General features: G+C 43.3%; 1 protein-coding gene across 14 annotated transcripts in view; it reads right to left on the bottom strand.

Annotated features, from left to right (window-relative positions):
• IQSEC1 (IQ motif and Sec7 domain ArfGEF 1) overlaps positions 1 to 14,641 on the bottom strand; it is a 348,874-nt gene that overhangs the window by 131,673 nt on the left and 202,560 nt on the right. Inside the window, exon 1 of one of the 14 annotated variants that reach the window (XM_068906726.1) lies at positions 8,804 to 9,020. The exons of the other annotated variants lie outside the window; for them this stretch is intronic. Coding sequence (XP_068762827.1) covers positions 8,804 to 8,871 — 68 coding nt within the window. The 5' untranslated portion in view covers positions 8,872 to 9,020. Of the gene's footprint in view, positions 1 to 8,803; positions 9,021 to 14,641 lie in introns of those variants that run through there. 14 annotated transcript variants of the gene reach the window in all.

Raw genomic sequence — 14,641 nt, 5'->3', positions numbered from 1 at the left:
CCTCTGAAATCGCCCAGATGCTCCAGTCCTGCCTTCAGGACTGTGGCAGCCATGGGACTGGCTGCACTTCCCAGCTGGACTGCCAAAAAGTGGTCGAGAAAACACCTTCCGTGCTGAGGAATGAGGGAGCACAGATGCACACTTCCCCTGGCGGCTACCGCAAGAGGAGGAATGGCCCAAGAGTCATTTAGCAGCCAGAGAGGTGGGACAGACCATCAGAAGACAAGAGCCAAGTCCTCTTCCAGGGCTCGTGGGCAACACAGGCCTTGGGGTAAGCCTAAGGACACGGATGAGACAGTGACCCAATCATCATTTTAATAGAAAAATATTGTGCCATAAGACTCACAATATGTTGGGAAGGTTCCCAAATGTCAAAAAAGGTCATATTTCCCTTTGCACTGCCCTGCTCCCTCCCGTTCTGCCTTTCTGACAAGAGTTACCATACCCTGCTCAAACCTTTGGAAATATTTGTTGCATTAACACAACAGACACGCCAGCTGCAGGTGAAATGGTACTATGGACCTCTGCCAAAGGTCACACCAAAATGCTTCTTTGTCAAGGAACTGACAGCACATGCAGCTGTGCTAACTGCATGATGGAGTGCTGGCAGAGGAGCAGCTTCTCGAGCAGCTTAGCTGTCGCACAAGCTTTGTTTATATATGATATGCAACCAAGTGACAGACAACATGGAACAGCTATCGCAGGTATTACGTGGTCATAGTAGCTCCTTCCATTTTAATTCAGCAGCCTGAGTCTTCAGATGCTTTTATCAAGGATCTCCTCTGAAAGAGCACTTTTCCCAATACCCCAAAAATGCAAAGTTATACTAAGGAAAGCAAAAAGTGATAAAACCATGGCTGTGAACATAGCCTACTCCACAAGGCGATATGGTAAACAATAGTGTCCAAGAACACATCGGTATTATAAAAACAATTTATGTGAAAAGAAATAGCTTTCAGGAGAGCTGAACACGCTTCGTGTCAGTGTAACAAGTCATCCTGCGTGATTTACAGGCACAGTATCGCTCTCTACACAAAATGGGCCTCATTGGGCCATACAGGAGGCCCCCTGATGGCATGAGAAAATACTATTCGTTACTCTGATATAACAAACTAACGAGAATTCATTAAATGCAAAATGCCATGCATGCTGCTGAGACTTTTGCGGAAGATCAACACAGGTGTGACTAACTCAAGAACATATTTAATTTTTAATTGATCTGTTTGGGGCACACAGGTTTAAACCTCAGTATGTTCTCATCACGGAGACTGTTCCCAAGGTCAGGTAAGCTTGGCCTTGGCCACCTCGACTTTTGCTTAGGCTTCATCTTAACTAGTCCGATCTGATGGCCTCAAGTAATTATGGAGGTGATCAGCTTTAATTTTTTTTTTGGTTGTTACTGACGCTGTTACAAGACCTCTCATAACAGCTAAACTCTAAACTCTCCTAATTAAGCAGTTAATTTTTTTTCCTCACCAGTGGTGGAATAGAGGGAAAAAAACCAAAGTAATACTTGAAACACCTCAGTCTCTTGTTAACTGTCAGGCAGTTCATTATAGAAATGAATGCACTGTCTCCTGCTAAAAGATGACTGAATGCAGATACTTTGCTTACTGCATAAATTCTTGCTGTTTCTATAATTATTGTCAAGGAAAATGATTAATATGCAGATATTGTATAGAAAACAGGAAAAGATCCTTAAATAGCATGCAAAAAGCACATATCAAAAATGAGAAATTGTATTCGGATAGCAAAATAAATTCTTATTAGAAAAGTCATACAGCCTTTACCAGATTTTTAAGCAAAAAAATCATTAAAATCATTTCATATACCATGTTTTTCACAGTATGATCAACTTACAGTATTCAAAGTTAATCACACAATTCATAAGCATTACATTCATCAGTATTCACCAATTACTAAAAAGTCATCTGACTCCTTCTGGAGAAGGGATGATCTTGCTAAAAAGCAGATAAGCTTAGAGCTCTATTTTCCCTCTACGTAATTTGCTCTATAGTCCACTAGAAAATAATCCTGTTCACATCTAAGATGCAGGTAACACTTCCATATAGTTTGTTTCTGTGTGTGTGTGTTCGTTCAATGCAAAAAGGTACAAGCTGAAACATGGCTTCAGGAGTTTTAAAAACACGTTAAAAAAACAAACTAAATGATCAGATAACCTAAGAGCAAGAGCAAAAGCAGCATCTTTCTGATACAAATCCTAAAAGACAATTTCTAGGTGGATCTGAGCAGACATCAAACAGCAAGACTAGCAGTGAAAGGGTTACAAACACTGAACAGCACTCCTGTTCTAAATGCATGTTGTCACATACATTTTTAGCATATACATCACCTACAGTGAGCAATAAAAAACAAAAGCTACCTTAAATATCATTTAGCATCTCCATTTCTAGACAAACAGTTCTACCCGTTCTGTAACCCGTGGTTCTGCATCACCAAGGTCTTCTGAAAGTTGTGCAAATAAATAATAAAACAGTCCCTGGTAAATTCTCCAGGCTGCTTTGGACCGAGTTTCAGACTTCTAGGGTTTCAACACGTATCATTATGCTCTGTGCCACGAAAGCCCACAGCTTTGGCACAGTTAAAAGCCAGGGTTGCTTTTAGCCCAAACTAAAGGTTTGAGCTAAAAAATGATACAACTATTTTGATGCAGAGACATAAAAACTTGTAAGAGTTGCTCTAAGCTGATTCCATTTTTTAGTGATGAGCTAAGCTGGCTTCAGGTCCTTTTGCACCTCTGTAGACACAGACTTAACATGCAAGACTTAAACTGGTTTTGAAGGTACTAACTGATGACCGCTGGGGGCAGTGACTAAAACCAGCCTCCAGATCTCACACTGGCCTGTAAAGCATTTGCATTTTCTTGCAACTATTTGCCTCTGGCCCCTCTTAAAAACAACCTCCCCCAAACAAACCAAACACACGGCGCACACTGCCATGAAGTTGGTAAGGTACCTTGAGTTTTTACACAGGAAAACGCACAACCAAGAAGCAGTACTGCTTGATCAAGAGTTTACATATATTTCCAAGGCAACCAACCCTCCTCACCTGCAAGTTTCCTGTCTGAAGAAAGGCTTACTTATGTACGAAAATTACCATTTCTGTGGTACTTTTGTGACACAAAGTCCAGCAGGGAATAGATTGAAATTATCCAATGTCTAACAGCCCATTTCTGTCTATAAGCTTTTAGATACTAGCAGTAATATAAAAAACCGCTCATAAAGACAAAGAGGATACAACAAGACAAAAAAAGGTGTAAAAATGTTGAGTAGCAACATTTGAATGAGTTCATAGCACCCCCCCACCCCGCCCAAAACAACGTTTACAGTCCTCCACTGTGACACATCTGGCACCACGTGGACCGAAACCCTTTAAAGCTCACTTGCGCCCTTCCTGAACGTACGCTGGCACAAGGCAGTGATTTACATTAACAGCCAGACTTCAAACAAGCCAGGCCTGTAAACATAGATCTCCCTTGCTGAACAGAAGCAACATTCAAAGTAGAGTTAAATGAGTTAAAAAAAAAAAAAAAACCACACCCAAAACATGCAACCCCCCAAAAAACCAAACCAAAGCAATACATGATTCACCCCCTGGACAAGTCTGCTTTAGGTAGACCAGCTGAGCTCAGATAAATTAATGCTGAAATAATTTCCTCTCCAGATTTCTATGCACAGACCACAGAATCAGAGAAACACGGCACGCTTTGCCCAACTAATGCATTTTCGCATACAAAATGCGCAGGACGTATTGACATACTCTAACGCAACAGAATTCCAGACACCAGCTTCAGCCTAACCCCACGGTGTCACGTGCTGCATTGGCTTCAAGAGCTTTTTAAAACTTCATTGAAGTGCTGTGTAGCTTCTGGCGCTGTCATTCGGAAGAGATCTTTTAACCCAAAGGAAGGCTGGCATTAAAATAATTACTGTTGTACTATATTAAAACACAAGAATAAGGGCTATAAAGCGAGCCGTACACTGCAGGAAGATTAAAGCATCCAGAGACCGTGACGACTTCTGTTCATTTGTCCTGCAGGTTAAGTTCAGTGTTTTGCAGATTTGATAGTACAGTTTTCAAAACGCTGAATAAACCTGCACACAAAGCAAACACAAAAATAAACACATTCTGAAAATACAGGGGCCAGCATGGACAACTTCACTCTTTCGGGTGTTTTTTTTTTTTTTTTTAAATACCTGCTAGTATTTAAGCCATAAAATAACTACAGCAAAATCACTTTTCCAATCCTACTGAAGGGCGCTGCTAACTCTGTTGCTCGTGGTTATAACACAGAAAACGCATCCTCCCTTCCTGAGGCAAGCTGGAGAAGCGCTCACGGTGTGGCCATCCAGAGGCCTATTTGAGCGACATATTTTTAGCTTCCATTTTAGATGGAAAACTGAAAACTGTAAATTAAAGATCTGATTATATACCCCATTACCACTGGCTACATGCAACAGTTAAGCAGCCATAACAACATTAAAGTGTCTTTGGTCCAAGGAACTACCCTGCGTCAACCGTCTCCAACCGTGGCTCTCGCTCCCCGACCCTCCCTCGGTGGGCACAGTCACACTTCAGCCGCGCGACTGCCACGTCCCCTTTCTCCCCACCGTTGCTCGTCCCGCTCCCTAGTCCAACACTAGGGCAAGGTTTTTGGGTGGCCTTATGGTCCAGATGGCGAACAGCCCGTTTTCTCCTTGCGTGGTTTCTGGCACGGCTGTGCGACGCTGCCGCAGGCGGGGACGGCGCGCAGGCAGGAGTGCGGGGCTGGCACGCGGTACCACAACCGATTAGCTCACTGTGGACTAACAGATGCTGGCTATGAGTCCTTGCCATTAGCACCGATCTAACGCATTATTATTTAAAGAGTTTCTGAGCTTTCATGATGCACTGTGGATAATCAGAAGCCTTCTAAGCAAGCCCTAACTACAAGATGCATCAAACTGGCTGCATGTGCTCCCGACCTGCACGGCAGCCCCCTCCCCTACGCAGCAACAGCGGCTCGTGCTGCCCTAGACGCTCTGCAAGCCCGAGTGAGTACCTGCCGCTCCCCCGGGCGCTGTTGCTTCCTGATGAAAAAGCAGCACTTCTCTGTCACCCTTCAGAAAGAAAAAGAAAAAGAAAAAAAAACCACACAGACGACTAAAAATAAAGTCTGATTGAACCAAGATGGAAAATGTTTGTAAAAGAAATAAGAGGGAAGGAACTCCATGACAACTCATACTGAGGACTAATTTTTACTTTTTTCCAGATGTGTAGCACACTGTTGACTGTTTTCCTCCATTACTTGCAAATGGAACTTTAATATGCAAGCTGAAAAATATGCGTTACATTATTATAAGCCCTTCAATTCACTCTCTGTGGGCTGTGGATGTGCTGATTCAGATGGCTCCAGTCTGCTCCTCTAACCACTAAGGCCGTTGGAACGGGCTGGCCAGCTCGCGTGGGGCACGTTGCTGAGAGCCCAACTAATGCAGAAGGCAACTGAGCTGCTCGCAGGCTTTACATAACGCGGGTTCGTCCGTTTTCACACTGACGTGACCCTACGGCTAACCTGAAAACATTGCAAAACGATTTTCTAATTAAATATTTGCCTATCCCCGATCTATGGCAGGTTACTGAAACTAACACAAGTCCAGGACTGCTGATGCTTTAACCCCAGCTCCGCTTCCCTGCTCTCTGGTTCTGGGAGTTTGGCGACCGTATCGTTACAGGAGGACACTCACCAGAGGAGGACAGTGCTGCGTGATTTAGTGTGACGCTCCTTCAGGGTGAACTTAAGAGCAGCGGGAAGGGCAGGATTTGCCCTCGGCACGGGCACTCCAGGAGGAATGGCCCCACCAAGAATAGCAAGTAGCAGCAGCAGAGGCTGCTCTCACACCACCACCAGAGATACTGGCCCTAGTGCTGGTGACAAATACCACTATTTCCTTTTCCAGAAATACCAGAGACAACTTATCGCGCTTCCGGCAGGAGCACTTAGCACCTCCTGGGCAAGCAGCAACTGCGGTAGCCAAGCAGAGTCAGGAACACCGCAGGGCAGCACCCGCCGCCGGGCTGGGACATGGGGCCTGGCCCTGGAGAGAGGAGGGCGACCTCGTGGTCCTGTGCGCCAGCACGGCGGTGCGAACAAGCAACAAGCATGCTGCCTCGCCATATCCTGCCGGCGGAGGCTCCAGGTGGGCGGCTGAACGTTTCAGAGTTTCATACGTTGTAAGTTCCTCAAAGCTTTGAGAGCGCAGCCAGACACCGCCTCCTCCTGCGCCTCGCGCGCTAACCTGGTAACACAGCGGGCGCCACACGCGCTCACGGAGTTCAGCTCTCTGGAAAGACAGAAGCTGCACGCTGAACGGCACAAGCTCAGCGCTGGTATGGTAGCAAAGAAATCCATTTACCTGTAAATCCCTTTAGCATTTGTTGGATTTTGCTCCAGGAGTAAGCAAATTCCCTGCTGGGGGCGGGGAGAAAAGGCACCATTCAGTGCAGCAGGCTGCCCCATCACGCTGTCTCGCTGCTCTCTAAAGCTATTGCAGAAGCAAACCTCTTAACTCTTCTAGTACTATGCATGCCTTTCACCTTGCTAAGGGACACAATCCTCTGATTTTAGGGTCTACTCATGGTAGTACACCTAGTACACATGTATGTGGACGCAGATGATTTCTCTGACCCCTAATTAAAACAGAAACACAGACTCAATCAATTCTTTTGTTTTTTTTTTAAACTAGAGTCCAATGAAAACAGGACCAACCCTAAACCCAAGAAATAATAATTTTCCTTTTGGAGTGGGACTGTTTTCCCTCTCAGGAACAAAACGCCTCATTGAGACCTTGTGCGTACGTAGGAGGGGGTACAAGCAGGCCAGTGTAGTCAGCGCGAGGCACGGCGGGCTCTAGCGTGGCTGCAGCAAAGCGAGTGCAGAAACGCTTTAACCAGGCAGCTTATGCACAGAAGGAAAAACAAATAAACTCTGCTGCTATAAGACACCTTTCAGCTGACAGATCTCCAGCAGGGGCTGCATCGGTTTCACAGTTTTCTAGAAACGGGAGAAGGCAAAGAGGGGTAAAGACCGATACAGCCTGACAGTTGATAGATGTGAACATGAAAAGCAGAACTGGTTCGTGACAGCGTTCGATAGCGCAGGTAGAAGTTGAGGATTTCTGCAGGATAACAGAAAAACAAATTAAGGTGGTAGAGTTTTTTTTTTTCCACAAAGGGATTTTTTTTTTTTAAATGCTGCTCTCAAACTCATTGGCATCAAACTTCCAAGGAAAATATTATCCATTAAAACAACCAAAAACATGACTGAAAACATTCATAGCGCTTTACAAAGAAGAACTGTATTTGCGTCGCGCTAGCTGCGGGAGGCACAGTGAGCCGCTCTATAAATAAGCACCGCTGTAGGCAATTAAGCTAACATTCAACCTTCATATTCCCCACAGTAGCAAGTTCACTGACAGCAGAAAGCGGCGCCTGTTTACAGGTGAGCGGGTCGTGCATCTTACGCTTTGGAAGAACAGCCTCACCCGAACACTCAGAGGCACCTCTGCAGCTTGATCGTGGCAGAGGCAGAAACTTTCATCACATACCAGTCCTGCGCAGGGCTCTCCTCAAACATTTTCAGCATTACCGAGGTCAGAATGAACATCTGTGCTGTAACGACTGCTTTTTTCTGTCTTTAAGCACCAGTCTGGTTCACTTCAGGCTTTCGCTGGGCTTTTGGTTCTAGCCTAGATGAAAAATGGCTTTTGTCTCGACAAAATCCCCTCTCACGGTTTATTTCCAGCGTCTAATGTACAGATCTACTTTCTGCTGGGAACTATGGACTTCTTAGTGTTAATTCAGCATCCTCCTGATAAAAGCGCTCTACAGTCTCATTTTGATTGTCATGAAAATTCATGCAGGAATCCAGGCTCTAAACTATTTCATTGGCACAGAATAATTATGCAGTGTGAAATGCAGTAATTATTTAGATTATGTGCTTTCTCAAGGGAAGCTTGCATGACAAAACATACCATTCAAAGCATATAACCCTGTAACATGAGACAATTGCAGCATGAAAATGGCTAGCTATTTTTAAAAATCATATATAAAATCGCTGTGAGAACAGAGTCACCAAGTGTCTCGCTCAATAGCTCCATTCCTGGAATGAACTCTATGGGAACGTACAGCGGGGCGCTTGGCAAGGAGCACGCCGCCTGTCACATACGAACCGCTCAAGAACGCGAGCGGCCACGCATGGCAGCCACAGCCGGTCGGCTAATTTAAGTGGGCTGCGTTTTCTTACAGTGCGCATAGGTAAGATACTAGAGCTAGAGACTAGCTTAGACATATTGGAAACTTCAGGGTTTTATTCTGCCCTAAAAGCCTCCTCTTTTTCTTCCCCTTTGCCCTTTGTCTGAAGCAAATGCTGCTTGCGGTGCGCTAAGCACACGCGCTGTATCTCTGGATTTGGGAGATCAGATAAACAAGAGATGATGATAGGCAAATATTCACTAGCAGAGGATTTCCTTCGTATTCGCCTGCTTCTAAATGAGGCTGAGGTATTTCCAAGACTCTAAAATCATGAAAAGCTCACTTTTTGACAAAGATTTTTTGCAATAATCCTATATTTTTCTCTTCCAAGCCTTAGTAAAAGTAGGATTCTAACCTAATAATTATGTCAGACTACTCAAGAGTTAACCATGCAGGGCAAAAGAAAACAACTACTGGGAGAGACCATCTTTAACGCATGCAGTTTTCAGAGACTTACCACAAAGCAGAGTTTTAAATGTTCGCACTGTACCTGATTGTCCTGACAGAAATGCAGTATTTCCACATCAGATTCCACATTGCGCTGCCATCTCCCTTCATGACCTTCTCTGAAGCGTTTGCAAAATTAAAGAGATTCCAGATAACTCCAGGAACAAGCAAGTTTAGCAGGCATACACAGCAAAGTTAGTCCAAGGTTCATGCAGCAGCCAAGCACTGATTCACGATTTCCAAGTGATTCCTCCGACCTCCACTCAAATGAACTCAGAGGGAAGCCAGCTTTCTCATCTGAAGTCTCGGGTTACTTCTTTCTTCATGATTTACACAACTTGTTGTTTACATTATTTCCAAGCCAGAGAAGATTATTAGGCGCTGCTCAGAAAGCTACATATAATAGTGTTGCAAGATGTCAAGTAAGGAAAACCTACCTATGCAGCACTTAAGAAAAGTTAGATCTAGTTTATTCCTCTTTAAAAAACAGTACAATGAGAGGGTCCCAGAATACCAGAACTGTAAATGCGTACCAAGTACACCCTAAATCATATGGTGGAGGCTGAATAAACTCCCAACTGTTTGCAAAATTTCTTGTGTACTGTAATAAACTTTTTGGTGCCAAAAGAAGTAATGAGTCATTTTCCAGAGCTGTACGTGAACACAAAGTTATGACTTTCAAAAGTGAGTATGTCAACTTGACACTTTGCCTATAAATTACATTAACAATGAAATGGTAAGATCTGACTAAGAAAAACCCTATTCCCTGTGCGTGTGGAACTCCCTTACTGCACTCTTTCCTAGCCAGGGAAAGGCCAGTCGGATTTTCTTTTCATGACAACATACGCCCCTCCAAAATCCCAAACCAGTAGCCCCCATGCGTGAGGGGAGCACACAACTTCTGAATAAGTATGGGTATTTATGAGCCAACTTAGATATTTGCCCTGACTTTTTTATATTAAGCTGAATAATTTTGCATGCTGCTTTCCTAGGAGTAGTTTAAAGGCAGAGCATTTAATACATCATCAAAAGTTCGTACAGAATTTAAGCCTCTAAACACACACACGGGATCACCCTCACAGAGGATCCTTTTTACTGAAGGACAAATTCCGCTTTAGTTTCTCCAAGACCACCCAGAAAGTTAGTGGTGCTGCTATGACAGATTAAAACTTCCTGAGGCTTGTGCTTGGCCCACTAGACCACACTCGCTTCTCCGCAGTGAGGTCAACAGCACAAACTATCAGAGATTCCCTGCATCAAAGACATTAAATACATGTTTATATAGTAAAAGTCAGTTAAGCAAGAAACTAAGTTCAGGCTACTTTTTCACAGAGCAGTATGCTTTCATGATTAAATGTCTGTTTTCTGTTGCACAACTCCATTTTGTACAAGACCTTTTTTTTTTTTTAATCTAAGATCGCCTGACTGTTGCTACTATTCTGAAATATATTCTATTCAGTGTTTTTCTGACAACTATTCTGGGAATAAGCTATTGATGGCTCATTAAAAAGTCAGAAAAAGTTCCACAGCATGTTGTATATTTTAAATCAAGTTTAACTGAGAAAAAGTATATTTATATTAGGAAAACATTTAGATCTGTTCTTAACATTATCATTGAAATACACTTCAAATGATGGAAAAAACTACATAAGTTCAGGCAGACCAACTGGATGTTGTCCACTATCTTAACTTAGAAATTTGAGAGATGAAGTGTCTATTTCTCATTTAACATAAAATAAGCCCAAAGATAAAATTGATACTACTTTATTTTCTGTGCACTGTAAAGGTATGAAAGAGCATGCTTAGCTGTGTCTACTATATCTCTTCGAGTATATATTTGAGCCTTCATTAATAATTGGTTTATTTAGATATAGACTCCTGTATTCACATTCAGTTGCAGTATTTTGATGGTTCAGCATCTGCAACAAAAGTAGTTTAGATGCATCTGTCTCCAAAGAAAGATTATGGTACATGTCAGATAGACCTATTACAAGAGAAGAATATTTTAATCACCTGCTTCATTCATGTTTCTAACGTTCTTTATGCACAGCTAGTGACCACAGTAACATATTGTAGCATCACAGGACAAAGCTAAGATGCTAGTGACCACAGTAACATATTGTAGCATCACAGGACAAAGCTAAGATGAGGAGCTAAGTTTGGCCACTAATCACAATGAGACCTAGACAAACCAAGGAAGCCACTCACTAAGAAGCATTAACACTGCAGGGAATGGTGTACCAGAGCTCAGACTGCCAAGACCAAAATTTGAAATACTTTGGCACTGAGACAACCTACAACAGAGATACAATAATAGGCACCAAAAAATGCTGAGTACTATGAAAATCATGTGTACAGAGTGGATATAATTCCAGTACTTCAGTTCTATGATTAAATCTCAGATGTAAGTAAAAGCTATTTATTCTGGTGTAAATATGGGAACAGCTGTAAATATGAAAAACGTTACTGTGAAATCCTTCCTGAAATGGTATTTAGGGGTACGCTCAAGCCTAATGGCATCCTGCAAAACTTCCTTTGGGCGCAGGATGGGGGGGGGGGGGGGCGCAAAACTTGATTTGACCTACTGTGGGTGCTAATAGCATCAGCTAATAGCTGATGATTTCTGTACACACAGAGACGTGCAGAACTGGTGTTTAATCAAAATCTCTGGCTAATTCAAGTCTCTCATGGTGGGCTGCCTTTTCTAAAAATCAGCTCCTTAGTAATCAAATTACAAAGGAGGTGATAGAACGGGTATCAAAGAGAAAACTGACTTATCAACTATTTTCTACTATTAAATAAAATCTTATTCAGGAATAGAAGAACTTTTCCAGCAGTAAAAGGAGAGCAAGTCCCTTTCGTCTTAGCTGCTTACTTTCTTCCCCTTTGTTCACAGTGACATTACTATGCCTGAAACAAGGCACAGATTAGCATATCAAATGATTTCACTTTTTTGAGAGCTTGTTTGAGTTCCCTGTATGACAAGTCAAGATGATCCTCAGCACTGTAGGGCCCTTTTGGCATCACATCAGTCTTCGACATGGATTTTCCATTCTGTACATCGGTGCTAATCTGTTGTAACGTTTCCAGGGACAGCCGCCTCCTGCACTCGCATGGTCGGCCGCGTAACCCCGGCCAGCTCCCAGCCTGTGCGCTGGTAACGGGGGCTGTGCGGAGACAGTTGTGGCCTGGTCGGTTCATTATCCCTCGCTGGGTGTGGCAACAAAACTTCAGCTCTCTCCTCCCCTTTGGAGCACAAAAGCCCAGATTCCCACGGCAGGACATCAGTGCACCCACCCAGTTTGGCTGCGCACGGCACCACATCTGCCAGGGGGTAGGACTCTCCTGAACAGACAGCCTTAGTCTGATGATTTGTTCCTCCTCCTGTACTCCCTTGGAATCTGCCGTGGCTTTTTCCTGCTTGCTGTTGTACAAGGCAACTGTCCTTCTCAGGAGCCAAGGCAGCACCACTGGGCCTGCACCTGCCCTGGTGCCCTGCCAGCGACTCGCGCGCTCTGGGCCCCTACGCGAGCCTCTCCTTTCAAGTTTCTGTTGTAAGTTAGCAGTACAAAGTCCTGCATCCTTCCACAATTTCTTCTCACTTCTGTACACTGGCTTTTCCTAACCTAGCATCATTACATCTCCCTAGGACACTCGGTGTTTTATTTTCAGGGGATGTATTAATCCTATATTAATAGAGTGCTGCCCATGCATCAGCAGGTCGCATTAAGTTTAATTTTTCCCCCAGTCTGCTCCCGTGTTTCTGCATTAAGTGGGCAGACCAAGTCACCTGGAGATGTACTGCAATGTCTGCAAAACAGGAAAAACAATTCCCAACTTTGCAAAATATTCTGCATCTTATTAGGAAGAAATCTTTAATTCAAATATAGATGTAACCTCCAGTTCAGACAAAGATGATGCTATGATACTGGCACTCCCAAGTGGCTTATGAGAACTGAGCAAGTAGCTGTGGCAGTTGAAGAGGTGCCCACCTGCCTCGCTGCTTCTGCCTCCCCGACAGGTTATTGCTTTCCATCGCACAGCCAGCATAGGGCAGCCTCTGCTTCTCGGCTGCTTCGATCTCGAGCACCAGCTAAAACTGCTGACCAAGGTGAGTTTGCACCAAGACAACCTGAAACAACTGAGACAGAGGTGCGTTTTTTGTTTTGCTGATCGTGCTACAGAAGTGGCGAGCTGGAGCAGAAAAGTGGTAACAAACAATTGGAAGAAGCAATATCTTAAAATGCTAGAATAAAATTCACTGAAACTTGCTCGTCAGGGCCCTCAGCTTGGCTAAAGCCACTTCCAAAGTCACGCTACGTGTTTTTAGTAACAACAGTATAACTCTTTCAATGTTTTTGACTGCTAAGGAGAACTGGAGCCACTATTATCCCATTACATGTTGAAGGAGAGTGAAGGACCCTTAAAACAAAATGTCATGTTGGGTAGGGTACAGAGGATACAGATAAAGAAAGACCAGAGGATTTTAATCTCACTATTTCCCCCCCACCCCCCCATTTTTTTTTAAAACACTGGAAACAAAGCTGCTCCAGGCAAAGACATTACAGGTGATGTAAATCATTGCAAGTATTTAAATATACTGGAGCTAAGGTTTTTAGAAGCTGTAGGTGGTGTATTACTTTTAAATGATATTAATAGAAAGGCAATACTTAATTTGGAGGATCACATTCTATTATTTTCCTGCCTCCTGAGATTCATTCATATTTCACATAAAAGCTCGCCCGATAAGCAGCGCTGTGCAGCGCAGCCAAGGAGACAGGCTGGCAGTGTCAAGCCCCTGTCACAGAAGTTGCTATGAAGCGGCTGGGGAAACCAAGCATCCAGGACATCTTATCTGATTTGCTTTCTGATAAAGTCATGTGCTCCGGATGCATGCATCACTTTACACATGACATGTTTTCAGCTAAGATAATCTTACTGCTTTAACTGTACATGGGCTCTTCCTCAATTAGGTTAGTACAACATTCCCATGAAGAGGGAAACAAATATGCTGTAGAGTATATTCAAGAGTGAGAAGATTTGCTTATTTTCATGTAGTTTCTTCCAGCAAAAAAAAATGATCAGGAAACAGAATTTAACAGCATTTCTATTATTAAATGGATTATATTTATAGGGCATTTAACAAAAGGAAAATGTGAGCATTGGCACTAGCAACCATCATACGTGTTTTTGGCTGCCAGGACAGTTCCAGACCTATTTTTAACTTAGGTAGCATTCCCTTTATACAACTACTATTTCCAATTAAGGATGGAAAAGAGTCTTGCAAATAAATGGTTTTAAATTTTTAAATTGAAAAGCATTCTGACCTTTTAGATAGTTTAGGGTATCTTTATATGTATCTTTAATTTGTAACAAGTGACCATTTTTAGTGGATAGGGGAATGGATTTAAATAAAATGTTTTCACTGTGCATTTTTTACTAGCCTTCACTGTATTTTTTTTTCCTCCTTCTTTAGCCTTCTTTTTCTGATTTCTCACAAACACTCCTAAGAGAATGCAAAACAATATTTTGGGGGAGTTGATAGCAGTAACAGCCACATACTAGTCCTTCTGCGGCATCGAGTCAGCAAGATTTTGGTATTTTGCTAAAGGGCATCCTCTCCCATCCCCACCAAGCTGGCAGAAGACTTGCATTACCCTGGACAGCCCCCGCAGCATCCTCCCAGCAGCAGCTTTGTGCAGCCTCCTCATGCGCCTCCAGGCCTCCACTGTTCTCCTGGGCTCTCTTTTCTGGGACTTCACCTTGGAAGACTATCAAAGGAAACTCGGAAAGCTTCCAGTTCCCCTCAGCAAGGCTCATAGCCAAACACACAATCAAAATGCAACTGCCCCAGGGTCTTCCCATCACTTGCATCTAAATA

The sequence above is a fragment of the Struthio camelus genome, chromosome 14 (genome assembly GCF_040807025.1).
Source record: "Struthio camelus isolate bStrCam1 chromosome 14, bStrCam1.hap1, whole genome shotgun sequence".
Taxonomy (NCBI): domain Eukaryota; kingdom Metazoa; phylum Chordata; class Aves; order Struthioniformes; family Struthionidae; genus Struthio; species Struthio camelus.
This window is presented reverse-complemented; position numbering and strand designations above follow the sequence as displayed.